General features: G+C 43.8%; 4 protein-coding genes and 1 long non-coding RNA gene across 9 annotated transcripts; 2 read left to right on the top strand and 3 right to left on the bottom strand.

The window, feature by feature from the left end:
• Nucleotides 1-293: 293 nt before the first annotated feature.
• LOC127597463 (patatin-like phospholipase domain-containing protein 2) lies at nt 294-5,073 on the bottom strand. 3 transcript variants are annotated; one of them, XM_052060513.1, is made up of 8 exons: nt 4,748-5,073; nt 4,382-4,614; nt 2,510-2,575; nt 2,215-2,424; nt 1,695-1,755; nt 1,508-1,636; nt 1,149-1,278; nt 294-1,049 (listed from the first exon to the last, which is right to left on the bottom strand). In XM_052060513.1, the coding sequence occupies exons 1-8, from the start codon at nt 4,932-4,934 to the stop codon at nt 1,031-1,033; spliced, it is 1,035 nt and encodes a 344-aa protein (XP_051916473.1). In that variant the 5' UTR covers nt 4,935-5,073; the 3' UTR covers nt 294-1,030. The 3 variants fall into 3 exon arrangements, with proteins under 3 accessions (XP_051916473.1, XP_051916470.1, XP_051916472.1); XM_052060510.1 differs by having other exon boundaries at nt 1,493-1,636; XM_052060512.1 differs by having other exon boundaries at nt 294-1,278; nt 1,493-1,636.
• A 1,281-nt stretch (nt 5,074-6,354) lies between these two features.
• On the top strand, nt 6,355-14,588 carry LOC127597496 (uncharacterized). Its single transcript, XM_052060568.1, has 8 exons — nt 6,355-6,595; nt 7,643-7,767; nt 8,560-8,626; nt 8,777-8,933; nt 9,079-9,221; nt 9,313-9,423; nt 9,804-10,088; nt 14,020-14,588. The coding sequence occupies exons 1-7, from the start codon at nt 6,443-6,445 to the stop codon at nt 9,984-9,986; spliced, it is 939 nt and encodes a 312-aa protein (XP_051916528.1). The 5' UTR covers nt 6,355-6,442; the 3' UTR covers nt 9,987-10,088; nt 14,020-14,588.
• LOC127597513 (uncharacterized) lies at nt 6,409-16,335 on the bottom strand. The gene is made up of 2 exons (XR_007961665.1): nt 16,247-16,335; nt 6,409-6,508 (listed from the first exon to the last, which is right to left on the bottom strand). It is a non-coding gene; the product is annotated as an uncharacterized LOC127597513 (long non-coding RNA).
• Nucleotides 16,058-18,501, top strand: LOC127597497 (uncharacterized). Its single transcript, XM_052060570.1, is given in 8 exon segments — nt 16,058-16,333; nt 16,637-16,761; nt 17,056-17,122; nt 17,230-17,386; nt 17,554-17,696; nt 17,766-17,876; nt 18,259-18,276; nt 18,278-18,501. Coding segments are annotated over 8 exon segments (939 nt in total). The 5' UTR covers nt 16,058-16,180; the 3' UTR covers nt 18,443-18,501.
• An 877-nt stretch (nt 18,502-19,378) lies between these two features.
• Nucleotides 19,379-26,569, bottom strand: LOC127597492 (nucleobindin-2-like). Of its 3 annotated transcripts, none has more exons than XM_052060563.1 (14): nt 26,453-26,569; nt 26,334-26,356; nt 25,622-25,774; nt 23,983-24,081; nt 23,781-23,913; nt 23,576-23,679; nt 23,320-23,505; nt 22,617-22,707; nt 22,484-22,542; nt 21,773-21,868; nt 21,472-21,561; nt 21,045-21,218; nt 20,894-20,945; nt 19,379-20,014 (listed from the first exon to the last, which is right to left on the bottom strand). In XM_052060563.1, coding segments are annotated over exons 2-14 (1,242 nt in total). In that variant the 5' UTR covers nt 26,337-26,356; nt 26,453-26,569; the 3' UTR covers nt 19,379-20,012. The 3 variants fall into 3 exon arrangements, with proteins under 3 accessions (XP_051916523.1, XP_051916522.1, XP_051916524.1); XM_052060562.1 differs by having other exon boundaries at nt 26,049-26,356; nt 26,453-26,568; XM_052060564.1 differs by lacking the exon at nt 26,334-26,356 and having other exon boundaries at nt 26,453-26,553.
• Between the last annotated feature and the right edge of the window lie 981 nt (nt 26,570-27,550).

The raw sequence follows: 27,550 nt of genomic DNA on the forward strand, positions 1-27,550 counted from the left end.
TATGGAGAAAAAAAATTCACTCTTACTCGTGGGAAGTTCAATAATCACAAAACAGATACAGAACATATCTGTCAAAGCCACAGCAGCATAAAGTAAGACCATTTCTCAATATAAATTTATAAACTTTATATTTCTCAATATAAAGTTCAATCTGCTGAGATTCTTCTTTGCAGACACACTGGAGGGTATATGAAAAAAATATATCACGATCCATAATAACAGTTAATGGAGGATTGGTTGTCTTGACATTCAATAAATATGAAGGCAATTAAATAGAAAATCTTGTGAGCCTGTTAAATAAATGCAAATGTCATTTATTAAATACGAATGCCATGCAATGAATACAAATTCCAGTCAGCCAATTGATAAGTAAAAATTCAACAAAATAAAAAAATGGCCGTTCATTAAGTACAGCAGCCATGAAAAGAATTAAATAAATCAAAGTCAATTCAATACAAATGCTATTTGATAAATACAAATGTCACGCAATAAGTTCTATTAAATTAAAAAGGCACTTCTTAAAATCTAATGTCAAAAAAGAAAGACAAATTCAAATAAAAATCCTACTGAAGAAATGGCACTAAATACGAATACATGTACCGGTAATTGAAATGGTCGACATTGAAATGATCGCTAAATAGGGTCAGTATTGTGTTGATTGATTAATGAGTATTTGACTCATTATTGATTAATGGAGTATTTGACTCTTTTTTTTTAAACAAATTAATTCATATTTGAATGATCTATTCCAAAAAATAGATTGAATTTTGCACCAAAAAAAGCTTTCGGAGCATCTACTGTACATATGGTTAACATACACGAACACGCGCACTTCCGTCTGCAGCTGTTGTCATGGCAACTGCTGCTATGTTTTTGTATAGCTTTGTTGGTGGTGTCAGGCTGACAATCAAAATCGTGATGACAATAGGTCACAAATCAAATGATCTTTTATAACCACCAAGGAGAAAGAAAATTACATTGTGGCTTGTTGTTAGGCAGAATTCATCAGGCGTCATTATTAGTACCGCCCCTATGCCACACCCACTGGACTGCGAAATGACAAATTGCCATCATGTGAGACGTTTTCTTGTAAGCATTCATTTTTGGCAATTGAACCACTGTTAGGGATGAAATATTTTTCACTTTACCTCTTAAAAAGAAGCAAGATCAGCTCAACCGCAAGCACCAGTGGCGTCAGTATCCGGTAAAAAACTTCAAGTGGACACAATCCTTGTCTTCCAAGTACATCACCTCCATCCCGGCACGCCGCACATAATACTGTTCGCATACACACACAGGAGACAAAATAATATTGAAGTTGTTTTTGCATTTTTATGACAGTTCACATGATCAAAATGTGACTTGAAACATGGAAACTGCTGTTAAGTTAAAAAGTCATTTTTTAAAAGGTTTTATTAATTTTTTCCTCTCATTGATTTGGTTTCTATTTTTAATTGAAACTTGGATATAAATGTAAACAGTATATTTTTACTTTGGATGGTTTCACCTCTCTTGATGTTGAGCGGGAGTTGATGTGCATGTTTGTGCTTCAGCCACCATGGTTGGTCCCCCAAAGCTGTCTCTGTAATGTCAACCTTGTCCATCGGCTCCTCTGGAGAAGATGTACCTAACAGATCTGGAACACGCAGATTTGCGTACAGAAAAAAGAAACGAAATATATATTAAACTCTTACCTTTTTGTCTCAGGAAGCAGAGAGCATCCGTGTAGCCACTGTAGAAGATCTCAGCCAGCTCCTAGGAGTCAAACACAGGCTGATATTATTGTATGAGTCCCAAACATCGGTCAAACATGGACGCATGCCTATCAGAATATTGACGTTATTATGCGAGTCCTCCATGAGGTCGAAGAAGAATACAATGTTAGTTGAACACAATGTGAGTCAAATGCTTTACTGTGGAGACACGGAGTCAAACGCCAAATTTATGATAGTGTGAGTCAAACGTGGAAAAAAAATATGAGTCAGAACAATCTGAGTCAAATATCTTTTCAAACACAATAAGTGAGTCAAACATATTAAAGTCGTAGGCAATTTGGGATACAATGCGAGTCAAACAAAGTAAAGAGTCAAACATGGACAAAATATGAGTCAAACATTGAATCTAACTTGGGCACAATATTGTGAATCAAACATTGAAAAAATGTGAGTCAGTTTTGGGATAAAACAGAGTCAAATAAGGTTAGGCAACCCTAACCTCTGGTGCAGGGGGCAGGAAGGAGGTGTAGATGCGCCGCACGTTTCCGGCGGTCACCTGGATGTTGAGGTTATTGCAGTGCACGGAGATGGCGGTCCAAGCGCCATCTTTGGGGCTGATGTCACTCTCACTGCAGAATGGGGCCACCGTGATGGTGTTAGGATGCTCCAACAGCGGCATGTTGTTGCTCAGAGCTCCATCCATGTATAGCTAAGAGACAGACCGGTTCCTACTTTATTGATAGAAAGAAAGGTAATGATATAGCCGTGGTTTGCCTTTTTCGGTATTGGCTCACTTGTCCTCTGTAGGAAGGTGGAATCAAGCCACAGTAGACTGGAAAGAAGCAGCTGCACATCAGGACCTACAGTCACAGACACGAGAATGTAAATCAAACACCGACATTATCAGGTGGGTCTAACATTGATGTAGATGGATTTGAACACCTACGCAATAATGTGATTCTAACATGGAGACAAAAACATTAACAGAATAATAGATGGAATCAAACGTGGACAAAATAATGCGAGTTGAACATTCTCAAGCATAGGTGTCAAAGTCGAGGGCCGGGGGCCAGGTCCGGTCCGCCACATCAAATTATGTGGCCCACGAACGAAAATCGTGGGTTTCAATTTACATGATCCTTGCTAAAATCTGTACTGAAATGCAAAATTATCATGTATAATAAATGAGGATGTGATTTTGCAATAATTTTGTGGCCCTGTTTACACTCACTTCAACAATAATGGGACAGACAAAAAACAAAATGGCTGTTTTTAAGGCATGTCTCAAGGAAGCAGTGGCATCTCCGATGAAGGCTGAAGTGACAGCCAAAACTGTCAACCAAGTAAGAGTTGAAGAGAAACTTCACCCAAAAAAAGAGCATTGTCTGAAAAAAAACTTGTAGCCTAATTTAACAAACAAATAGTTGACTTTAGTGATTTCAAAACCTGTAATCCATCAATTGGTTGTGAACAAGTTATGCGAAGAGATGATTAAACATTCATTCGGCTTCACTGACTTTTTATTTCTTCAAACTTTGAAATTGTAGTCGTAACATTACAGTGATGAGAATAAAACAGTATTAGGAGGGCTAAAATGTCTGCAAGCGTAACAATACGCCGTGTCCATCTGTTGAGAATATTCAAGACAGGGGATGACATGGTACCAGCCTGCCGGGGACAAAAATTGCAAATACACTGAATACAATACAATACATGCTGATTTACTGTATATAGCGCTTTCACAACAGCGGCAGCTGTAACAAAAAATCCATTTCAATTCCAAGCGGCGACTCTCGGTTCCAAATACGCATCGGCGCTCTGCGCCAACGCTCCTCTCTCCTCATCCTCAACTTCAGCAGCCATCCATCCAGCCGCACCAATGCCGACTGTCCAACGCCGACATATCCACTGAACAAAACGGGGTTGTGAAAAATGCTGCCCATTACATGCGCAAAAAACACAAGCGCCCCAGGTCTGTCCAGCACCGACAGTCAATGGCGCCGACATTCCTCCCAATCAAAATCTGAATTGAAGCTAAATGTTTTACATGCATATAATTATCAAAATTTTAGAAGGCAATGTCTTATATATTGATCCTGTTAAATAAAAATTAAAATAAAAAGGGAGACTAAAAAAGTTACACATGCACGCACGCACAAACGCGCGCACACGCACGCACGCACACACACTCGCACACGCACTCACACACGCACTCACACACGCACACACGCACACGTCGTGGTAATTTCCTTCTCTGCGGACTGTTTCTCATTTTCCCGCTCATTTTTAAGTGGTGCAGCGCACTAAAGGGTCCTACTAGAATGTTAAATCACGCACTTTGGTTCCACTTTTCGCGTCGGCGACTTGGCGCGACTGCGTAATCTACACTCGGAGGGGAGGGGGGGCAGAATCAGTGCTACAGGGGCACTGGCCCCCGTTGCCCCCCCCCCCCGAACCGCCACTGTTGACACCCCTTGTTCTAAAGCATAGCCTTTAATAGCCTGAAAACTGCATGTTTTAGATGTTTGCCTCCCCCGACACACCTGATTGGAACCCTTGCTCTAAACGATGTGCCACTCAGCTGCAATTGACGAAAGAAACGCGTAGGACAGAGCGGCCCTCGATGACCCTAGTTTGAGACCCGTGCTCTGAAGTGAGCGACCCACCTGTATGAGCTCCTCCCTGCTGTCAAAGTGGGACACCAGGACGTTGCTCCCGTCGCTAATCCTGGTGAGGGACACGCAGAGCCTCCCCGAGGCTCGCCGGTGGGCATCTGCCGGAAGCTTCTCCCACAGGGAGTTGCGAACCGTTCGCTGGAGGCTGAAGGTCGGGTGGAAGATGCTAAGGTGATGCTTTCTAGCCTCCTTGGCCACCGCCAGCACGTCCGCGTACAATTGCTCTGAGGACCCCGTTTGGAAACGTCAGCATTTTGCTGATTATTGTTGACGCTACACCGTGTTGGCCCCCATCAGGTGGTGTGGTTTCATTCACGGTTCATTTTTCGTGTTTATTTTAGAGTGAGGCTTTCTCACCGATGGGAAGTCCGACGGTCAACGCCGCGGCCACCAGGCATCCCGACGAAGCTCCACAGATCTTGGAGGCCCCGTAGACCAAGTGCGGCGCTCGCTCCAGGATGCTCGTCACCGCTCCCAGGTAGTAAACACTACGGAAACCGCAGCCAGCAAAGGAAATATTCCACTCTTTACCCCGGGCAAACATCCTCTCAAATCTTCGACGCCTCACACACAAGTTCTCATTCTCATACGCACATGGCAGTGTTGCACAACAGACAGGATCAGTTTACATAGCTCTTTCCATAACATCGAGGGGGGGGGGGGGCAGAGTTCATAAAAATAATCTTCAAGCTCTTCTCCTTCCAGGATCAAAGTACTCAAACTAATACATTTGACATTTGTAATCATGAGATGGATATGATTCAATATGAGTCCCAACTTCAACAAATTCAGCTTTTTAATTTTTGGTGATGTTAACACGAGACAAGGAGTCAACTTTCAGCTACGCTGGTAATACACAATTGTATATCTCTGTCTCGCCTGGTGAATCACTGCATTGGCTCCCTGTTTGTTTTAAGATCGATTTCAAGATTCTTTTAATAGTTTATGCCTCTTAATGGTCTTGATCCTTCTTATCTTTCAAAACTGCTTGTAACTTATGAAGTCTAACAGTACCTGCGCTCCAAAGGCAGAGGGTCAAGTGAGGTGACTATAACCGTGATCGTGTTTTTGACTCATCCGAGGGTGGGGCCTGAGAAGTGGGCGGGCGGTTGTGGGGCTGGGAATCATTTTAAATCTGTAAAACCCCTTGAATTACATTCTTTGTATGAAAAGAGTTCTCTCACAAAGTTGTGATTGACCGGTTGACCGGTTGATTGCGTGTATTTGGTACCGTAAATTGAGGGCTACCTTTTTTTAGGTTAAGTGGGAGGTTCTCGATGACATGTGGGTTTAGCCACCAGTGCACCTCACTGGACTCTAGAAATTTCACTGACACCTCAACCAGATCACGGTCGATAAGGTCTCTGCAGGGCATTTTCACATTTAGATTTGCCGGTTTGATTAACAATAATTAGGTGATTATTTACAGATATTTCAGGAAGCGGATCGTATCTGTCCAGCCGTTGTGGCAGATCTCAGCCATGGCCTGTGCGAATTTGATTTGCTTCACAATAAAAGTTTATAAAAACGCAGACCGCAGTGACGGGAAAAAGGCAAAAACAATTACACATTAACTCTGACATGTGATGCAGTTCCAGTTAAATCCTGTAGGTGGCTGTAATGGACCATCAACACCACTGGACTCAATTGTGGTCTAACACGGATGGGGGGGCACCATTTTGGGGGGGAATATTGCGCAATAAATGCCCATAAAACTACAACCGTCGAAAAAGACGCTCTTTCTTTCTCCCTCGAGCTCGACACTTTTGTATTTTTATGAGAGGAAATTGTGTTAAAAGCTGTGTATTGTGTCCACAATGTGGACTCCACATCACCTGTGCTCTGTGAGTTGGCATCGAAAGGTGGGCTGTCGTGGTGACATTAGGGCCGCGCCTCTCTGATTGGACAGGAGGGTGATCACGTGACTCAAATTGCCCAAACAACGGTGCGTAACACGTCACCGAGCGTCTTAGTTTTGTGCCACGCTCTTTTTGGGTTAGTTTTTTTTAACCTGTTCATTTTTTGTTGTTTTTGTCGTTTTAATTCGAAACGATGAGCATCCCGGTGGTCGACTTTAGCATGGCTAGCCTCAGCGTCGAGGATATTTCCAGTGCAAACCTTCACCAACTGAGCAGAGAGTTAAAAGTAGCTTTTATGGAACTGGGCTTCGTCTTTTTGAAGAACACTGGCATCACGCAGGAGGAGGTGAGACTCGGTAGAAACATTAATTGTAATAACAACAATAAAAGTGTAAGTTGAGGGCTTCGTAGGTTTTGGATGGATTGCTCTACGTTTAGAATGGGCAAAAAGGAGAGGACGACTTTGTTGAACACAGCTCTCTCTTTTTTATTTATAATGCTTAAATATAAAATGATAACAATTAACAATTTAACAAAAGCTTTCAAAAGTAATAATTTTAAAAAAAGGTGAGGCGAAACTGAATTGGCATTCCAGGTCCGCTATTATATTTTGTGGTTGTTTATATGCTGTAAAAGATTTCAGTCAAATATTGAAACTTATATCTTGCTAATGCGCTATCATAACCCAAGAAAAATGGTTGAAAGCAAACAACAAAGTAATCTCATCCTGTTGTTTTTTTTTCTTCTCCAGTGCAAAGGTCAAAATTGACATTGAGGGACGGCACACAACTGCCGAACGAGAAAGCAACATTCAGTGGAAGAACTCATTTTTATCTTTTTCTTCCCACAAAAATAAACTCACTGATTTGTGGTTTGTGGTGACCTGCAACATATAAAAGGAGTCAAAACTATTGTTGACCAATCGTATTTGCAGTATGGGCACCCTCAGATTCGTATATTCTAATTTTATTTTTTTTCATTTTGGGGATTTTTTTCATCTTTTTTTTGTGGAAACTTAGAATGCCAATCAGTTTTTTTGAAGATTTGTTTGGGTTTGGGGGGGGGGAACTTTTTTAGGAAAGTGAATCAAGGGCCACTCATGTCCTGCCGGTGTACCATTTCTCCATCCCTGCGCTACGTACAAATAATTGATAATTGCCTCTAAAGCTCGTTTCATGTACACGGTGAATGAGGCCACTAAACTGCCCTCTTATGTATGTTTAAAACCTGGATTGTGTTGCAAATTTAGCGCTCAACGGCGTTCTGTATTGTCATATTTGTTGTGTACTTGTCCTTGTTTATTTATTTATTTTTATATCTCTACTTTTTAGTGCAAATATTAAAACGGATTGTAAAAAGGGAAAACAAGCAAAAGTTCTGCATGTCCATGCAGGTGGATCAAGTGATGGATGCTTCTAGAAGGTTCTTCCTGCAGCCAGATCAGCTCAAGAGGTTGTTCGTGAGGAAATCCTTCTCAGTCAATCCCTACCACGGCTGGGCAGCCATGGAAACTGAAAGGTATTATTTTGTGTCCGGTCCGCTTTGAACGGCCATTTGTACAGTCGCCGCCGAAGTCTGTGAGTTCCGCAATTTGCTGCTCTTTACGGATGCTGTGGCACAATTAACAAACAGAGACTGGTACGCATACTTCTGGGTCACAGATAGATGGTAGACTAGAGTAGGCTGACAGCATTGTGTACATCTCGGTAGGGGTGAGCGTCTCAGGCCCGGTGAGCCAGTGATTAGCGCGTCAAGCTCACAGTGCAGATATCGTGGGTTCGATCCCGGCTCCGGCCTTCCTATGTGGAGTTTGCATGTTCTCCCCGTGCTTGCGTGGGTTTTCTCCGGGTGCTCCAGTTTCCTCCCACATTCCAAAAACATGTCTGGCAGGCTGATTGAACACTCAAAATTGTAGACGTGAGTGTGAATGCGGATGGTTGTTCGTCTCTGTGTGCCCAGCGATTGGCTGGCAACCGATTCAGGGTGTCCCCCGCCTACTGCCCGAAGACGGCTGGGATAGGCTCCAGCAACCCCGCGACCCTTGTGAGGATAAAGCGGATCGGAAAGTGGATGATGGATTGTACTCTACTGAGTGTTTTTAGGCAATGAAAAAAAGTACTTCAATAGGAAGGACAATCGTACCCAGCGGACGACCCCTAATCCTTATTATTACGTTAAATCAAGGTTCCACTGTCACAAGATTTTGTACAAATTGGGTAAACCAAGTGCATGAGTACACAAATTTTTTTTTTGTCTCCTTTGAACCAACGAGTACGATTTATTTCAAATTCTGCTTTCGTACACATTCAGGTTTCATCCAGAAAAACCGGGAGATCTAAAAGAGGTGTTTAATCTGACTTCACTGCATCCTGACATAGTAAGCATTTTATTCTGTGTGACGGATTGAAAGCACAAGCTTCTTTTTTTTCTTTTTTTTTTTTGAGTCGCTCGCATCAGCTCAGCGATGAATGCATTCGCAAAAAAAAAAAAAAGAAGGTAACTCGTTGGGATTTGTGTTCCTCTATAGAAATGGCCCTCATCTGAGGCGGCCCCGGGATTCCAGGAGACCCAGAAAACATTTTTCCACCGCTGCAAAGAGCTGAGCCTGCGCATTTTGAGGCTGATGGCCCTCAGTCTGGATGTGGACCCCGATATCTTCCTGAGCGCACACCGCCTGATTGGAAGTACGATGCACTAAGTCACACTTCTTTTCAGATTTAGCCACGAAACCTGCTTTGCTCTTACAGGAAATTATGTATTCATAATATAAATAATGTAAAAACTGTTCTACAGTTGTTTCAAACGGTTCCTCGTTGTGTCTCGTCATAGCCGAAGAGAACTGCACGACGCTACGTTCGTCCTACTACCCGCCGGTGAACAGCGAGCAAGCCAAGGAGGGTCAGCTGCGATGCGGAGAGCATTCCGACTGGGGGAGCATCACTTTGCTTTTCCAGAATGCTGAGGGCCTTCAAGTATGCAAGCAAAAAAAAAATGATGATGATGATGGCATCTAAATGTCATTACCAAACGTGTGCGTGCGTGCATGCATGCGTGTGTGTTCAGGTTCGCCATCGTTCCCGCGAGTTCGTCTACGTTCCTTGCGTGCCCGGAACCGTTCTCGTCATCGTCGCCGACATGATGCAGCGTTGGACCAGCGACCATTTGGTCTCTGTGGTGAGCGCTTTCAAAATAACAGAAAAGTGAAATATCAACCAACTTTAAGATGTTATCCGTATTTTGTTTAATATGTTAGCCCTGTCATCGTGATGGCCACAATACTCTGATGCGTACAAATTAGAATCCAATTCCCGAAAGGCTTTTCTAATTTGTTTTTGCTTCCATACTCAAGACCCCCGGCAGTTATAGATGGCTGCAGTCATGATGATATTTGTTTTCGTCCAAGTGCAAATATTTACCCTGCCTTTTGACTTCTTTAAAGTATTTCTTCAAATAACTGGAACTTTGGCAAAAATGCTGTGAGAAAATAGGTGGGAACCAGGGTGGCGGCGGACACATCATGTGATCATCCAAAGCTTGGCATTTGTGTCCATCAGCCCCACAGAGTTTTACTCCCCCCGGCCGGTGACTGCAGTAGCACCCGCCAGTCTCTGGGTTTCTTTCTCCACCCCGACAACGATGCCGTGGTCAGCTGCATCGACGGATCCGACAAGTACCCTCCGTTGCGGCCGAGCGCCTACGTCAAGGAACGCGAATACAACTCCTATGTGCGGACGTAATGCACCCCCACACCCCGCGCACCGTGCCACCAACAAGCAGCTTCATTTGCTTTACTGCCGCAAGACCAACATAATGAGAAGTTAGTTGAATCCGATCCGATCCTGGGCAATCGGCCCCCGTCAGGGACTTGCCCCCCCTCCCGGGTCCCACACCCGGCACGAATCCCGTTGGTGTCTCGCAAGGTTCCCCGCCAACATTTCCTTCGCACACCTCCCGCAAGCTACCCTTCTCCCTCCGCGCCCACCCTCCCCATTCGCCCTTCGCCCCCCCCCCCCCCTTGCCCTCCCTCCACGCCCACTCCCTCCCTTCTCCCTCCTTCCCTCTCCACCTCATACTCTCTGCAGACTCTTTCACACCCTCTCACGTGTCTGGCATAGTTTGCTTTCGTCACCCACCTTTCACACCCACCACACTGTCTCCTTTCTCCCTTCTCCTCATACGCACCTCCCGTGCAACTCCTTTGGTGACTCATTTTATTACCTTTTGACGCAAACCTCCTTCCACACTTCTCGCACTCAAACTCCACCTGTTCCTCGTTCCTGCGGTGTATGCGTTTCTCGTGCATGGTTAGACCCGCTCTACTCCTGCACACTTTTCCGCACCCGTCATACCGACAAACCAACCCATCATTCACCCTCCTCACATTCCTTTCCAGCCTTTCCTCGTTCCTTCCCGCCTCATATCTGTGACCTTTCTGATTTTCCCATTTATACAGGTGATCCATTCGCTCTCTCACTCTCCGCTTCCATCCTTCCCTGTCACTTGTCAATCTTTCCACCTCCGTCCAGTCCATTCCTGCATTCCTCATCACTCTCTTCCAGTACAACACCGTTTTCCTTTTGCGCCCCATCCTCTTCCCTCTTCCTTCCAGTTCCTCCCACCATCCCAATACCATAGCTTTTGTTAGTCTTTCATTTCCCATACGCATCACATGTCCAATTCTCTGCAACACTCGCCTCTCGATTTTCCACTCGATGGATTTTACTCCCAACATTTTCCTTACATCATACATATTCACTCCTCTTTCTTGCATTTGCCTCAGTGGTTCTCCGTTCCTATCACTCCACACATACCTGTAGCACCTATCCATCCACTTCTGTAGTTTCCCCACATCCTTCTTCATCCATGTTCTTACCTGACAGTCATACAGCAAGCTGCTCTCCACACACGCCTCTACTACTCTCCCTTGCCACCTCTTAGCAAACAAGGCGCTCGATACCCTCACTTCCTTTGTTTCCGAGCTCCCTCTCTCCCAGCCATGTTCACCTGCGAATGACCCTCCTGGTATCCACCTCCACACCACCATTTTTTTCCCTGTTATCTTGATTCCTCGCCGCTAGTGCCTGCCTCATCACCGCCTTATGGTAGATGTTAAAGAGGATCGGTGATGTAGAGCATCCTTCTCGCAGCCCTCTCGCTGGCATCCATCCTCCACTCACTCCCTCCCTTCCCCTCACCTTATACTCTGTCGTCTCATGCAGGTCCATAATGGTGTCTAGACATCTGCCTTTCAACCCGTACCTTTCAAGCAACATCCATAGCGCTGGTTTGCTCACTCTTGGATACGCCTTTTTCAAATCTAACAGTCTTGCACATGGCCAGTCGTTGTCATTCGTGTCCCTTACCCCTTCCTGGGTCACTCTCTTCTTACAATCTTCTACATCCTCCTGTATGCGTACCATCATTTGCGTTACATCTGCTGTGGACCTCCCTTTCCTAAAGCCCGCTTGGTTTTCGTCAAGGAGCCCCAGTTGGTGTTCGGCCCACCAACTCGGTCGCTTCGCTAACATTCTCCCTAACACCCTGCTGCCTATACTCAGCAGGCACACTCCTCTGTAGTTGTTTCTGTCATTCCTGTCCCCCTTCTTATGTATCGGTACCATCAGTCCCACTTTTACACTTCCCTCCCACCGGTCCGCCCTCTGCTCAAACATCTGCCTCACTATCTTAATCACTCTTTCTCTCACTTCCTCACACGTGCTCCGTATAAATCCTATTCTCACCCCATCCTCTCCCGGTGCTGACTCCCGTATCTCCCCCATAGCCTCCATGATTTCTTCCCTCTCAGGCACCTCATTCATGATCTCGTTTGCTTCGCTCGCCCTACTATCGTCCCTGAGATCTACTGCTCCTTGAACTGCCTCTTCTATCACTCTTGGTTCTTCCTCGTACCTCTCCCTCGACACGCTTTCAAAATGCTCCCTGAACTCCTCTGTCGTCACCGTCGTGCTCCGAGCGGCCGGTTTATCCCTTTTTCCCAACTTCCTCAAACATTTGTACATGTCGCCAATCCTTCCTCTAGAACATGCTTCCTGACAGTCCTCAATCACTCCTTCCCACCAGTCTCTTTCCAGCCTCCTCAGCAACTTCTTCACTTCCTTTCGTGTTTCCTTCACTTCCGCTTTTAGTCTGGAGAGTTCTTCTTCCATCTCCCCCACTCCTCTCCCTCCTCCCCTCACTCTCAACCTTCTCCTCGCATTCAGTGTCTCCAATTTCTTATTCCTTCTGTCTACCCTCTCCCCTATCCTCTTCTTCACCTCTTCTATCTCCTCCTCTCTCCCTACCGTCCAAGGATTGGATATTTCTCTTCTCTCCCTTCCACATACCTCCACTGCTGTTTCCACCATTATGTTCGCCAGCTCCGTCCACCCACTCTCCTTTCCCAGTCCTTCCTTGTTCAACTCCTCATATTCTCTTTTCTTCTCCTCCACTTTCAACACCTCCCACTTCGCCTGCACCGTTCTCCTTTGGGTCCTCTCTTCTGTCCACCATCTCTTCCACTCCCCATTCACCTTCATACACACCGGTCTATGGTCTGACAATTCATACTCACTCATAGTCCACATCCTTTTCACCATGCGGGGTCTCTCATTCCTTTTCACCAGAAATCCATCCAACTCATACCATTTCCCGCTTGCCATGTGTCGTCACGTCCCCCTCCTTCTAAACCTCCTATAGCTGTTAACATATGCCAGATCGTGCTCCTGACACCATTCTATTAAATCCCTTCCGGCTTCATTCATCCTCCCCAACCCATGCCCCCCACACACTCCTCCTATCTTCACATTCGTTCCCACACTTGCATTGAAGTCTCCTCCAATTATCAGTCTTTCCCTCCCTCCCATTCCCACCTGACTCCCCATATCTCGTCGGCATCTCTCCATCTCTCGTTCATCCGTTCCCCAGCTCGGTTGGTAGACCGATACCAACCTGAGCCCTCCCAGCACCACCGCCACCACTCTCTCTCCCAGCCACTTCTGCTGTCCTCCCTCTATCCACGTCCTCAATGCCGTTCCCCTCAGCATCACTCCGGCTTTCCTCCCATGAACAAGCACTACCTGTTCATCCTCCTCACCCAACCACACCACCCCGGCTTCATCTGCCTTTAGTTCCGTCATCAGCACCACTTCCCAGTTTTCTTTGTTGACTCTTTCTGCTACTCTCCTCAACCGCTTTCTAAATGTTTCTCTCACACTCAATCTCCTCACATTCCATGTGACTATCACTCGTTCACCGTTCTTGTCCCGAGCCTCAGTTCTGTTTCCCCCTTCCCGTCCCGCCCTTCCTCTCCTCCTCTCTCCCCTTCTTTCATTCCTCTCTCTTCTTTTATTGTTTCTGCTCCTTGCTCCCCTCTTGCTTTCAGGGCCTGGATGGGGGTGAATCCCCACCAGTCTGTCTTTCACCCACCCTCCCACATGTCTTTGGTCCATCCTGCCTTGCTTGCGCTTCCTTCTTACCATCCCCAACTCGCCCCCTGGGGAACCTTTTTCCCACCTCGTCGCGCCACGTGCGGGTCCTAAAAGGGCCCTCGCCTGACTTTTATTTAAGGAGAGTTGTGGGGCGGCTACTCCCACTTCCCTCCGTTCCGACGGGGCGAGCATCAGGTGTCTCTCCTTCCGGTGAGGTCCCTCCTCCTTCCCCGTCAGCTGGTAGGTATTCAGCCGCAGCAGGGGCTCGAGTCCCCCGGCGTTCCCCCTCGCGCCACGTGGAGGCATCCCACCATGCGAGGAGTTAGTTGAATCTGCCGCCAACAATGGGCCGTCCTCCCCACCCTCCGGGCAAACTTTTGAGGCCACGCCTCTTGCATGCTCTGTGATTTAGTGCTGCAATTTTGCATTGAATATCCCCACACAGACTACACCAATCCAATTATTACTGGGTAGACAGATTTGGTGCCCTATAAAGATTGTGAGATAATTTTGGGAGGTGGGCGGGGGGGTTGTCTCAGATTCAAGCTTGTAATGAAATTAAAACCGGGAGCAATCAAAGAAAGCTATGACCGGATGTTTCTTCGTGATTCTTCCTGACAAAGTCCTAAATACATACTCAAACATATGGAATATGTTCAATGGAAGCATTGAATAAATTTGCATCCATTCTATAAACTGAAAATTATTGGCAGGTGAGACCAAAAAACAAAAAAAAAGGCTTTTTGAAACTATTCTATATGGAATTTTTGAATTCATCCATTCAACGCTGAATTTGATACTATGATGCAACATATTCTGTCATGTTAAACTTGTTTTACTCAAATCATCCCACATATAATGGATAATGTTTCATTACTGGGAAAAAAATATTAAATGGCACATTTCTCATTGGAGGTTGGTTGGTTCTTCCCTCAACAATGACAGAAGTCGAAAGTGATGAAAGCAACTATGTGGTCAATACAAAACAACCCCCCTTACAAAATACATTTAAAAAATGATTTTTTTTTCAAATGGAAGCAGGGATATATTTGCATGTTGACAGGAAATGGATGAAACTTATTGGCAAGAGTGAGCAAAATAATAAAAATAACATGTATGATTTAGCTTCCTTGTCATTTAGAAATGGTTCCATGGAATTTGTGCAATTTATGAGTAAAAAGGGTGCGCCACCCAGAAGGCTGGGTTGATGCGGCCATCACGGCTCTACAAAATTATTATAATTGAACAATGCAAGACAATACATCTTTTTTTTACCGGTATATCGTGCTTCCACAACAGCAATATGTTATGTGCCCCTTTGTTGACCAATTAGAGATGAATGCCAAAATACAGATGACATTGGAAATACACAACAGTTTAATTTGTACCATATGTGTTGTGTTTATTATTTTACTTTATGTTAACTGTTTTGTTAAGTGCTTTGTTACAGCTGCTGCTGTTGTTAAAGCGCTATATAAATCAGCATGTATTGTATTGTATTGTATCCCACATATACTGTATTGCACAATACATTAATGCCGGGAAGAATCCTGAATGAAAAATTTGTCACTGAAGTTTGATTTGGCGTTACCTAACATTGAATGTATTAAAGCAAATAGATGTTGAAAACAAACAAAAAGAATCTTGAGAGAATCATTGAATGAAATTAAATTGTGAGGAAAAGTGGATGAATGACAGTTATTGGAAAGAGAGAAAAAAAACTAATATAGACATGAAGGTCTGCTGTTTTTTGGAAAGCATTCTTAGGAATTTGTGCAATTTTTTGAGTCAGTGTAATTGTGTCCCCAGATCCTAAAAGGGCATGTTTCTCAGGGCTGAACAATTAGCCAAATTCGAACCGACATCGCAATGTAGTCGAATGCAATTTTCATGTTGCAAAGGCTACAAGTGGAAAAAAAACGATCAATCTTGTTCGGTCAATGGGCATTCTCTCTCTCTCTTTCTCTCTCTCTCTCTTGTCTCGCTCTCTCCCGAAAAAACATAATTTGCCTTGAACTCATGAGAGCAAAACAAAATCTGATATTGTCGGAGATTAATCTATTAAATGTATTAAATTAAATGTGTTTGCTGAAATAAGAAATCAGAAAATCACGGATTAAATCTCAATCGCAGTATTACGGGAGGGAAAAGATTTTTTTCCAAAATCGTTCAGTCCAATTTCTCGCTTGAGTTTGACTGTATGTGGAAAACGCTCCACTCTTTCTCCCTCGAGCTCGATATTCTTGTTTGTATTCGTAAAAATGTTAAGATGTGTGCTTGTATCGCGTCCACGTCACGAGTTTTGCAGGTGATCCGACAGCAATCACGCCACACCCCGCCTCTCTGATTGGACAGGAGTGATCACGTGACAGCAAATTTACCAAATAATCGTGCTTGCCACATACCCATGTGTCTTTATTTCGAGCTATACTCTGCTGCTTTTAGTTTGTTTTTTTCCTTTAATATTTTTGTTTGTTTGTTTTTAGACGTTTTAACTCGAAACGATGAGCATTCCGTTGGTCGACTTTAGCGTGGCCAGCCTCAGCGTCGAGCATATTTCCAGTGCAAACCTTCACCAACTCTGCAGAGAGTTAAAAGTGGCTTTTACGGACGTGGGCTTCGTCTTCTTGAAGAATACTGGCATCACGCAGGCGGAGGTGAGAATGAACACAAATTGTTGTTGTCGGTAAGCAGAGGGTTTGAACCAAACAACAAAATAACATTCTGTCAATCTCCCCCCCCCCCCCCCCAGTGCAAAAGGCGCATTAAAAAAATGCATATCATTCAAGGACGGCACAATATTGCTCAACAAGAACTCAACATTAGATGCAATAACTCAATTTTGCATATTTAAAAAAAATGAAAATAAATGTACCCATTTCTAAAATATTATTGAGGAACAACATTTCTCCTGCATATCATTCCAAATTCAGAACATATTGTTCTGCATTTCCATGCAGGTTGATAATGTCATGGATGTTTCCAGAAGGTTCTTCTTGCAACCAGATCAGCTCAAGCGGCCGTTCAGCAGGAAATCCTTCCCGAACAGTCCCAACCACGGCTGGGTATCCCTGGAGACCGAAAGGTGTTTTTCTTTTTTTGAGTGAGGGGGGGGGGATAATTTACTTTTCAACAGAAGCCCAGTCGGGTAACACAATAGACACATTTCTGAGATTAAGCCAGCGAGACAACCACCACTCGTGAGCCAATCAAGGCCGTCCCGGTGTGGAAGCCGAATTCATGGAAAAGCACCATTAGCGAAAAGCACCCCTCTTCCCCACCCATTTAGGTAGACCAAGTGCATGACTACATGACTTTTTAAAATCTCCTTTTAACCAACGAGTATTTGTTTTTGAATTCTGTATTTGTACACATTCAGATTAGATCCACAAAAACCGGGAGATCTAAAAGAGGCGTTTAACCTGTCATCACTGCAGCCTGACATAGTAAGCCTTTTCTTCAGATTGAAAGTACAACCCCTGCATCAGCTTGGCAGACAGACTCCAATCTCCAATAAAATTAGTGACTCATTGTGATTTGTGTTCCTCTGTAGAAATGGCCCTCATCCGAGGCTGCTCTGGGATTCCAGGAGACCCAGACGGCTTTTTTCCACCGCTGCAAAGAGCTGAGCCTGCGCATTTTGAGGCTGATGGCCCTCAGTCTGGATGTGGACCCCGATATCTTCCTGAGCGCACACCGCCTGATTGGAAGTACGATGCACTAAGTCACACTTCTTTTCAGATTTAGCCACGAAACCTGCTTTGCTCTTACAGTACAATACAATACAATTATGTATTTTGTATTGACAAGATTTTATGTCGTAATAATGTGAAGGCTGGAAAATGCTCTTCTACTGAAATTTTGTGCCTCGTTGTAGCTGATAAAAACGGTACGACGCTACGTTCGCTCTACTACCCGCCGGTGAACAGCGAGCAAGCCAAGGAGGGTCAGCTGCGATGCGGAGAGCATTCCGACTACGGGAGCATCACTTTGCTTTTCCAGAATGCTGAGGGCCTTCAAGTATGCAAGCAAAAATGACGATGATGGAGTCTAAACGTCATTCCCGAACGTGTGTGTTTATTTGTTCAGGTGCGCCGTCGTTCCGGCGAGTTCATCTGCGCTCCTTCCGTGCCCGCAGCCGTTCTCGTCAACATCGCCGACCTGATGCAGCGTTGGACCAGCGACCATTTTGTCTCTGTGGTGAGCACTTTCAAAACAAGGATTGAAAACTTCAATATCAACAAACTTGGAGATGTTATCCATATTTTTTTTAATGTGTTATCCATCATAACTAGGTGTTTTCCCATCTCTGGGCTTTCACGGCTGTACAACTTTTATTTCTAGTGTCTCCTTTTCATGAGTCTTTCGGGAAGGTTGCTTAATGTTTTAGCCCTGCCATCCCGATGGGCATAATACACTGACATGTACAAATTAGAATAAAATTCCCAAAAGGCTTATTTGTTTTTGGTTTTGTATATTTTTAAATGACCAGAACTAATGCAGCACCTTCATTGTGATAGTTTAATCTGAGGGTGTGCATCAAGAGACCATCCAAAGCTTGTCATTCATATGTGTCCATCAGCTCCACAGAGTTTTACTCCCCCCCGGCCGGCGATTGCAGCAGCACCCGCCAGTCTCTGGCTTTCTTTGTTCAGCCCGACGACGAGGCCGTGGTCAGCTGTATCGACGGATCCAGCTTGTACCCTCCGGTGCAAGCGGGCGCCTACCTCATCGAGCGCTTCAAAAACTCCTACGGGCGGACATGAAGGCACCCACACTGCTGACGAGCAGCTTCATTCACTTGACGATCACAAAAAACAAACAACACCCCGCCCCCACAGATTTGGTATGCAAAATGTGCAATATGTCTCATTAAACCAAAATAATTCCTCCTCAGTTATACTAATTAATAGTTCTTAATATTTACAATGAATTTGAGTTGAATGATCAATTCTTTCATTCAAGGGAAATGCTTAAAATATATATGGTGAAACATTTTTTTAACCATAAAATTATTCTCATGTAATGAGAATTACCCAATCATTAAAGAAAAGAATGCTTAAAAAACTAGTCAAAATGCTTTTAAAAAGTAATTTTAATTGTAACAATGCACACAGTGATGCTATCAATAATGACTTTAACTAAAAACCCAATTTATTGAAAAATATAAATACTGTGTACCGGTATACAAAAGTGTACCCCCTGCCCCCAAAAAAACTTTTCATTAAATTATTTGACTTTTTTTCCTCTCATGGATGACTTTTATTAGAAGTTATTCTCAAGTGCATATTTTTTCCCCCTTAAAAGGAGACAACTAGTTGTATGGTAACATATTTAGCAATGTAGTGCAATTATTTGGAAAATATTTTCAATTATCAGAACGAACCACTTTAACATTCTTAAATACTTTGTAAAAAAAAAAAAAAAAGTTGTCTACTACAACTGCTTACCCCTTCTGACAGACTCACGAGACGGCAAAAGCTCAGCCATACGGTCGCCTCATGTTAAAAAACTGTTTATTTTTATTCGCATCTGATTGGTAGAATTCATTTCTAATTCATGCTTTTTGTTGTACTTAGCAGCAAGCCCCTTTTCTGTGTCACAGTAAATTTCTGGTTCTATGGTTATTGTTACATGCTATCACTGCAAACATCACACAAAATAAATGAATAAATAATCAAGAAAAAGTATTAGACACACTGTAAATTTGCCACCTGATTTGCTGTATTGCCACTCGTAACGAAATGTATGATGTTGGGACTCAGGAAGTACAGACGCATACGTGCATGACAAAATGGAGAAGGAATCATTCAAAAAATCCAATTAGCAAATTCAATAAATAAAATGACATAAAAAATTAAACATCTTCAAGAATGTGGTTCTCGTGACAAAAGTAGTTGTAGATAAAAATAAATTAATTTATAAATACTATGAATCATTTTTCCTTAAGTTTCAAGGGCAACAATTTGCACGGTCAAGAAACGCTTTCATCTCGAGTTGCAAAACTTCAGGAATTCTCAAAGTTGGAAACTTCCAACTTCAGGGAATAAACCAAGAATTTAATTAAAGGTTGACTCCTAATATTGAAATTGGATATATTTAAATACGATAAAAGTTCAGTTTCCCCACCTTAAATACCCATGGAAATGCACGAGGAACTTTCCAAAGCTTTGCAGCCCAACTTTTATCCAGTGGTATTGCAAACAAACAAAAGTAGACAAGACAGAAGGTTGAAATGCAAAAAAAGGCGCGCTCCCTGATAGGACCCGTCAAGAGTGTCATTTGCAACAGGTGTCTGGTTAACGCCCGTTTTCCTCCAGCTCCCGCGGCTCCGGACTCTGCAATAAAAACCCGCAAAAAACATCAAATATAACATGATTCCCGCAGGTTGGTAAACTTCTCAAGATGATGCTAAGAAAGGTACAGATCGCTTTTGCAGGTTGTGGAACTTAATAACTCATTCAATGCTAAAATTAGAGTATCTACGCGTCACTGAGTCCAAAACACAATTAAAAAAAAAAGCTAACAAAAAAGTAGAAATTTGTATTTTTACTGGTGTGTGAAAAAATCATATGTAAGCCATTTGTTTTTTTATAGGATAATCTTGTGAGATATAAGTTTGAGAATTAAATTTATGTTGCCTCGCTGTTGTGCTACGATAAAAGTGGAAATCCGCAAGTAATTCAAGGGTTTAGAATTTTTGATTGATGCCAAAACTTGGGATCATTTCTATTAGACAGGGGGCCTGTACAACTGATGAAGCTCCTCTCCCTCACTTCAACATAGTCTCGTGGCATAGAGATGGCATCTAAGCAATACTTTTATATTCGATATGGCTTTTGCATGAGCAAAAAAAAAAAAAAAAAAGAAAAAAAACAACAGGATTGATTCCTCCCCTAACAAAAAAAAAACTCAATGAATCTGTTTAGGACAAAACAGTAACAGTGTTGCATCGACACCGCCTGGTGGCATGGAAACTCCAAGAACTGATTTGAGGAGGTTCATTCATACCCAGGGTCACCAACTCCGGTTCTCGAGGGCCCCTAGCCTGCATGTTTTACATGTTGCCAGCCCTCAAAGGCTGGAGTTGGTGACCCCTGATTAAGACTAAAGTAGTTCCTTTGCGCCATCTCATAATACAAACCTTTTTTGGGGGTGGTTCAATTGCTTACAATTTTTCTGTATTTAGCAACAACCCCCATCCACACTTTACTCACATTTGACGTCTGACTTGGATTGGACTTTTCTCTTCTCCAGTTCACTCGTGGCCTTAAATAGAGAAAGGAAAAAAAAAATCTGACTGAATCAAAGGTGAAGGCGGGTGGCGTCCCATGACTGGGTGGTGGGGGGTTTGTGCTATTTAAGGACCTGCTGAATGCTGCGCTTCTGAATATCGAGTAAGTCTTGCTTATTTTGAAGATTCTCGCGCTGCTTCTGCAGCTCTGCCACTTGTTCCACGATCATTTTGCTGTCCTTGGCCAGCTGCTGTTCGAACATCACTAGCTCCTCCTCGGTGTAGGGGGAGTTTTGCTGCTCCAAAGTCTGGAAGCCACGCAACAGTTTAGTGATTCTCAAAGTCCGACATGTAATTCAATCATGGTGTGAGGAAATCAGCAGTACCGGGGTTGGTTTCCCTCAAACATCATAATACTAATAATAATGTTGTTCAAAATGGTGTTACATGGAGAGCTTTGGGATTTTTTTTTCGTAGGTGGTCCTCCTTCGTGTCAAAAATTTGTGAACAGCTGCATTGAATCAAGGTGGCTTCTGATTGGCTCAGTGAAGGAATTCTTACCTCCCACTCGTCATTTTGGCGGAACTGCGGGTTCTTCGTGGCCGCCAGGAACTCGGCGAGTGACACCAGTCTGTCTTTGTTGGTGTCCACCTGAACACATCATGAACGGTCACTCCTGTTTCGACCCTTGATTACATTACAGCCTTATTCCAAAATTGATTTGCTTTTTCTTTTTTGGGGGGGAGAGGGGGCGTATTGTCTACATTTTGGCATAAGGCTGTAACATAACAAAATGTGGAGAAGCGAAGCGCTATAAATACTTTGCAGATGCACTGTGCATCTGAATTATGAATCATACCACCTCAGCCATGACGTGCTCTCTCATGCGCCGCCTCTCCTCTTCCATCGCCATCATGTCGTCTTCTTCGTTGTTGTACACCTTGTACACCTTCTCAAGCTTGAAGAGAGAACAGACAATATTCACTCGGCCCAGAGTAAACCAACGATAGCACGACCCCCACCCCAAAAAAAAAATACTGTTATACATAGGCAAAAGATGCGTTTGAAAAAAGAACTGAAAAGAGAAAAACAAAAGTCAGTACAACTATCCATCCATCCATTCTCCGAACCGCTTGATCCTCACTAGAGTCGCGGGAGGCGCTGGAGCCTATCCCAACAGTCTTCGGGCAGTAGGCGGGGGACACCCTGAATCAGTTGCCAGCCAATCGCAGGGCACACAGAGACGAACAACCATCCGCGCTCACACCTAGGGACAATTTAGAGCGTCCAATCAGCCTGCCATGCGTGGTTTTGGAATGTGGGAGGAAACCGGAGCACCCGGGATAAACCCAAGCAGGCCCGGGGAGAACATGCAAACTCCACACAGGGAGGCCGGAGCTGGAATCGAACCCGGTACCTCTGCACTGTGAAGCCGACGTGCTAACCACTGGACTACCGGGCCGCAATAATATATAAAATAATACATATTAGCCTTTGCAATATGTTCTGGTCTACTCTATTTGTTAAAGTGTACAGAAGATGACAGAAAAACCGTGACGGCATGATGTCATACCTCTTTCACGAAGAGGGCCTCAAGCTCATTCTCGTCAAAGAAGCCATCGCCGTTGTTGTCTGGGCATACAAGGCAAATTTGGCAACATCCACAAAAAAATTTTAGTTATTGGTGTGAAATTTGTCAGGACTACCATGCAGTTTGAAGAAGGTCTTCGGATCAAAGTTGTCCGGTTCGAGACCGTCGGACTCCTCCCACACCTCCTTCAGCTGGTCCTCGCTTCCCTGTACATCAGGGATGTCAAACTCGTTTTTGTCGCGGGCCACTTAAGAGTTATCTCTTCCCTCGGCAAGCCATTACGAAACCGAACAAATGTTTAATCATCTCTTGTTGTTTGTTCCATTATTGTTGAAGTGAATGTACACAGGGTCACAAAATCATTGCAAAATCTCAACGTCATTTATTCCACATGACAATTTGACATTTCAGTACAGATTTTAGCAAGGATCATGCAAGTTGAATCGCATGATTTTCTTTCGCGGGCCACATAAAATGATGTGGCGGGCCAGATCTGGCCCCCGGGCCTTGACTTTGACACCTGTGCTGTACATACACGTGTACACGTGCACACACACGCATGCGCAGACACACCGGCGTCATCTTAGGCATGCGCTAACGCTAAATGCTAGTTGACGTAATGATTAGTTTAACTGGCAATATTGTCCTATGAAGTCCAAGGAAGAACTCAATTGGTTTACACATATGTGTGATTTGTTAGAGTTCCGATTTTTTTATAAATTTGGAATGGAATTTGGGAATCCTCACTAGCTGAAAATCTACTTAAGTACAGTAACAGGGCATGTGTACTTGGTCACTTCTTTCCACTGGTGACCTACCGGGTGGTTGACTTTGGCGTGGTTGGCGTATTTCTTCTTCATCTCCTCGTGGTGTTGCTCCTCTTTCTTACGCGCCTCCTCCGACATGGCCTTCAGCTTCTCCCGCCTCTTGTGCTCCTTCATCATCTCGTAGCGCTTGAACTCTTCGTGATGCTGCTTGTCAAACTGTACAAGGTCTTTCGTAGCCTGTCGGGAGGTGTTCGATGTATCTTATATGTGACATACAGCGTACAAATGTTTGTTTCAAGCTTCGTACCGCTTTGATGAGGCGGTCCAGGTCCTCAACTTCAAATGAGTGCGCGTTGTCGTGGTTGAGGTGTTCAAATTGTTTCAGCAAGGCCTGGTAGTCCACTTTCCAGCCTGCAAAGATATTTCAACAAACCATGGACGTTGCAACACGTCTTGTACACTAATTGGGATACAAGCTTGTAAGTCGCAACAACAGCATAATGTAGGTTTACCAGCTCCCAGCTCCATGTCGTGTTTGGCCTTGATGAGCATCCGCAGCCTGTTCATTTCCTCCCTCTTCAGCTCATCCAGCTTGGTGCGCAGATTGTTGTGGACAAAGTCCAACTCTTTGGCAAGTTTGTCTGGCTGTGAGTTAGGACAACAGTTCAGTAGTGCAAGCGTATGAGTCAACAAACTTTTTTTCTGTATTTTTACCTCCATGCTGGCATTTTGTAACTTCTCCCGAAAGTGAGGGTCTTTCTCCAGGTATTCGATGACCTCCCTGAGGTAGCGGTCATAGTGTAGCCCGGTGTCCTGAGGCATGAATTAAATGGACTGCATTATTACTGTTAAACTGAATGGAAAGCATGCGTAGCTGTTGATGTACAGCGGAATTTCCAAAGTCCAACACAAGTAGTTCTGTGAAGCGGTTTTACTTTCAAACAAAATACTCCCCATTGGAAATCCAGGGTCAAATGTCAAAGGCAATGCTTCATGTATTTTTTTAAAGGGACAGTGTGTGAACATGTATCAATTTTCAATGATCGTTATTTATGGAAAAAATATGTTCATTTTTTTTCCCATGTAATTGTAGGTGAAGAAATCACTGATTATATTACATTGGGCGCGCCCCGCTACAAGAGGCTGCCATGTTTGGCCGCCATCTTTCCGCTCAGGACACCTCAGGGAGACAAACTTAGTGAAGGTGGTTCCTCAACATTATGACTACAACTGAATAATAATACTAATAATAATACATCACATTTGCAAGCGCGGGCAGCCCGGCAGTCCAGTGGTTAGCACGTCGGCTTCACAGTGCAGAGGTACCGGGTTCGATTCCAGCTCCGGCCTCCCTGTGTGGAGTTTGCATGTTCTCCCCGGGCCTGCGTGGGTTTTCTCCGGGTGCTCCGGTTTCCTCCCACATTCCAAAAATATGCATGGCAGGCTGATTGAACACTCTAAATTGTCCCTAGGTGTGAGAGTGAGCGTGGATGGTTGTTTGTCTATGTGTGCCCTGCGATTGGCTGGCAACCGATTCAGGGTGTCCCCCGCCTACTGCCCGGAGACGGCTGGGATGGGCTCCAGCACCCCCCGCGACCCTAGTGAGGATCAAGCGGTACGGAAGATGAATGAATTTGCAAGCGCCTTTCATAACACTCAAGGACACTGTACAATCAAGAGCAATAGTAAAACACAGATAAAATAATAAACAAAGAAAGATTTAAGGCGGGTAGGCAAGTCTGAATAGGTGGGTTTTGAATATGGAAAGAGTCAATATTACGAATATTGGGAGAAAGTGAGTTCCAGAGTTTGGGGGCAGAGCGACTGAAGGCTCTGCACCCCATTGTACTGAGACGGGCAGAGGGTAGAAAAAGGTGGAGGGAGGATGAGGACCTGAGTGAGCGAGAGGGATTGGAGATTTGAAGAAGATCTGACAGATAGGGGGGCGCAAGGTTATGGATGGCTTTGAATGTATTCTAGGTTTGACAGGAAGCCAGTGGAGCTGTCGGAGGATGGGGGTGATATGATGGAAGGAGGGGGTTCTCGTGAACTCACGGCATCATTTGAGAGAATACTATAAGTCGTTTGTGAGGATATTTTGTGTGCATCTCTGTCGTCGTGCCTGTGCTTGAAATGCACGTAATTCAAGTTGAGTTCATTGCATTCTGTTAGTTCGCCTGTAGATGGCACTAAATCACACATTCAGCTTCCAGCGGACATGTCCAGATAAGACGAGAGGACACTAAGTTCCATTCATTTTGACAATAAAATCGTACATTTGCCTGGCGAACATCAAATTAGATCTTAAATAATCATGTCGTAATGTAATCAATAAAAATGTTTTGTGACTCACTACACTTTGTGGGGCATTCAGTTCATCCTCTTTGGGCGTTGTGTTCTCTTTGCTCTTGTTCACATCAATGGGCAGTGAGTGGATGCACAGCCACAGACTCAGCAGAACCAGTACGCAATTGTCCAACGCTTTACCTCGTACCATCGCCATCCACTTTTGAAAATAGAAATGTATGGTTTTGAGATTATTAGTGGGATCCAATACACACAGAAAAAAATGATGGCGTGCAATTTGAACAATGAGGCCATACAGCACATAGGACGCAGCTGTAAAGCATTTTTTTAATGAATACAGCCTTTTTCCAGGAGTTGAATTTACCTGGACGAATAGCTATTGCTGGACACATTTATTCACACTTATATAGCTGAGATTCGAACCCCAAACTTCAAAACTGTGTAGCATATGTGACACCATGCTTCCAGAATACCTGCTTTTTTAGTTGTTGTTTTTTTCCCCCTTCTTTTTCAACATTTCGGAAGCTCATCTTTCACCTTGTCGTTTAATTGAGGGTGTTGAGTGTGGACGTTTGAAATGTTTTCTTGTTTAAGTTTTATCTTGGACAAAGGCTGTTTCACAACAAAAAATGTGGAAAAGGTGAAGGGCTGTGGCAACTTAACTGATCCACTTTATATCGTTTGTAACTATCTGATAATGGATTTTTTTTTTAAATCTACAAACGCAGAGACCCAACCCTGCTTAGGCAGAAACGAACCATCTGTTGGCTTTGAGGCGATCCTGCCAGAGAAAAGGGAACCAAAAGAAGGTTAAAACAGTATATTGTGAAAATAAAACATAGTTCTGATCAACGAAGACCAAAACAATAATATTTACCTAGGTCCAGATGCACTTTTGACTCCCGAACGAGCTTCTTGTTAGCTTAGCTTGTGTATGTTTACAGCAGTCACCTGCTCCCCTGTCACCAATACAAGCCGCTCGTGGCATCAACCTACTTGCCTAAAAGGGTTACCATGGTGACGCCCCGCTCACGGCCAATCCCATTGGATGGAATAGTAACCGTGCAGTCGCGCTAGCTGCTGAGTGGACCAGTTACCCGTCAATCAGGATGTCATCGAGCTGATTAAAACAGACCGTACGTGGCGCTCAGTCAATCATCGAGTGGGCGGGGTCAGTGCTCCCTGACACTTCCAAATAATTTGTATCATTTTATTGAGTATTTAAGATAAGATGTTTTTTCTTCCGACAGGACGCAAGCATGGACTTAATGTGTTTTTATTCCTTATCAGGTCCATCGTTGTCAATGCATTATACACTTATTGGGTAAAAAGTCATATCAACATCAAATAAAACTTGATCCAGTAAGCTACGATAGACAATATTTCCTGCATTTCTAATCACATACTGTAGAGCAGGGGTGTCCAAACTTTTTGCCAAGGGAGCCAGATTTTATGTGGTAAAATGTCGGGGGGCCGACCTTGGCTGACATTCTTTACATTGAACAACAATATTGCTCAACAAATTTTAGTAAGCCAGTCTGTTTCACATTTCCACTTTTATTTTACTTTCAACAATCTTAAGAATGTCTTTTGGTTCATTTGAAACAGGTATATCACATGTAACTGCTTATTCACTTGGCTTTTTCTTAAACAGAAGTCTCCTGAGTGCAAATTGATTGATTTGAAACATAAAATGTATCACCATGACTTTTCAATAGTCACAAAACCTTTGACTCGAACAACAGGGAAATGAACAAGCAATACACATATCCACAACTGCAAGGATCATTTGAAATATGACATATCAGTCAATATAAACAAAGGAGTGATGTCTTGTTAACTCGTGAGTGATGCCCCCTAGTGTCTAAATACTATTACTCATTTAGTGAATGCTATTACTCATTTAGCCACTAGAGGGAAGCAGTACTCTACCATCACTCACCAGTCTACGAGACCTCAGTCAATGCAACACGTG

The sequence above is a fragment of the Hippocampus zosterae genome, chromosome 3 (genome assembly GCF_025434085.1).
Source record: "Hippocampus zosterae strain Florida chromosome 3, ASM2543408v3, whole genome shotgun sequence".
Taxonomy (NCBI): Eukaryota; Metazoa; Chordata; class Actinopteri; order Syngnathiformes; family Syngnathidae; genus Hippocampus; species Hippocampus zosterae.

Bases quoted from the DNA above. Each gene is read 5' to 3' on its own strand.
- LOC127597492 (XM_052060562.1), bottom strand. From the start codon at position 26,105: ATGAGCTTCCGAAATGTTGAAAAAGAAGGGGGAAAAAAACAACAACTA. The intron at 24,082-25,621 runs GTGAGTCACAAA...TTCATGCCTCAG, and splicing joins TGAATGCCCCACAAAGTGTA to GACACCGGGCTACACTATGA. The intron at 22,543-22,616 runs GTAGTCCTGACA...TTGTATGCCCAG, and splicing joins GACCTTCTTCAAACTGCATG to ACAACAACGGCGATGGCTTC.
- LOC127597496 (XM_052060568.1), top strand. From the start codon at position 6,443: ATGAGCATCCCGGTGGTCGACTTTAGCATGGCTAGCCTCAGCGTCGAG. The intron at 6,596-7,642 runs GTGAGACTCGGT...ATGTCCATGCAG, and splicing joins CTGGCATCACGCAGGAGGAG to GTGGATCAAGTGATGGATGC. The intron at 8,627-8,776 runs GTAAGCATTTTA...GTTCCTCTATAG, and splicing joins CTTCACTGCATCCTGACATA to AAATGGCCCTCATCTGAGGC.
- LOC127597463 (XM_052060510.1), bottom strand. From the start codon at position 4,934: ATGTTTGCCCGGGGTAAAGAGTGGAATATTTCCTTTGCTGGCTGCGGT. The intron at 2,425-2,509 runs GTGAGCCAATAC...TCTGTCTCTTAG, and splicing joins CACCTTCCTACAGAGGACAA to CTATACATGGATGGAGCTCT. The intron at 1,756-2,214 runs GTTAGGGTTGCC...TTTGACTCCTAG, and splicing joins TCCTGCCCCCTGCACCAGAG to GAGCTGGCTGAGATCTTCTA.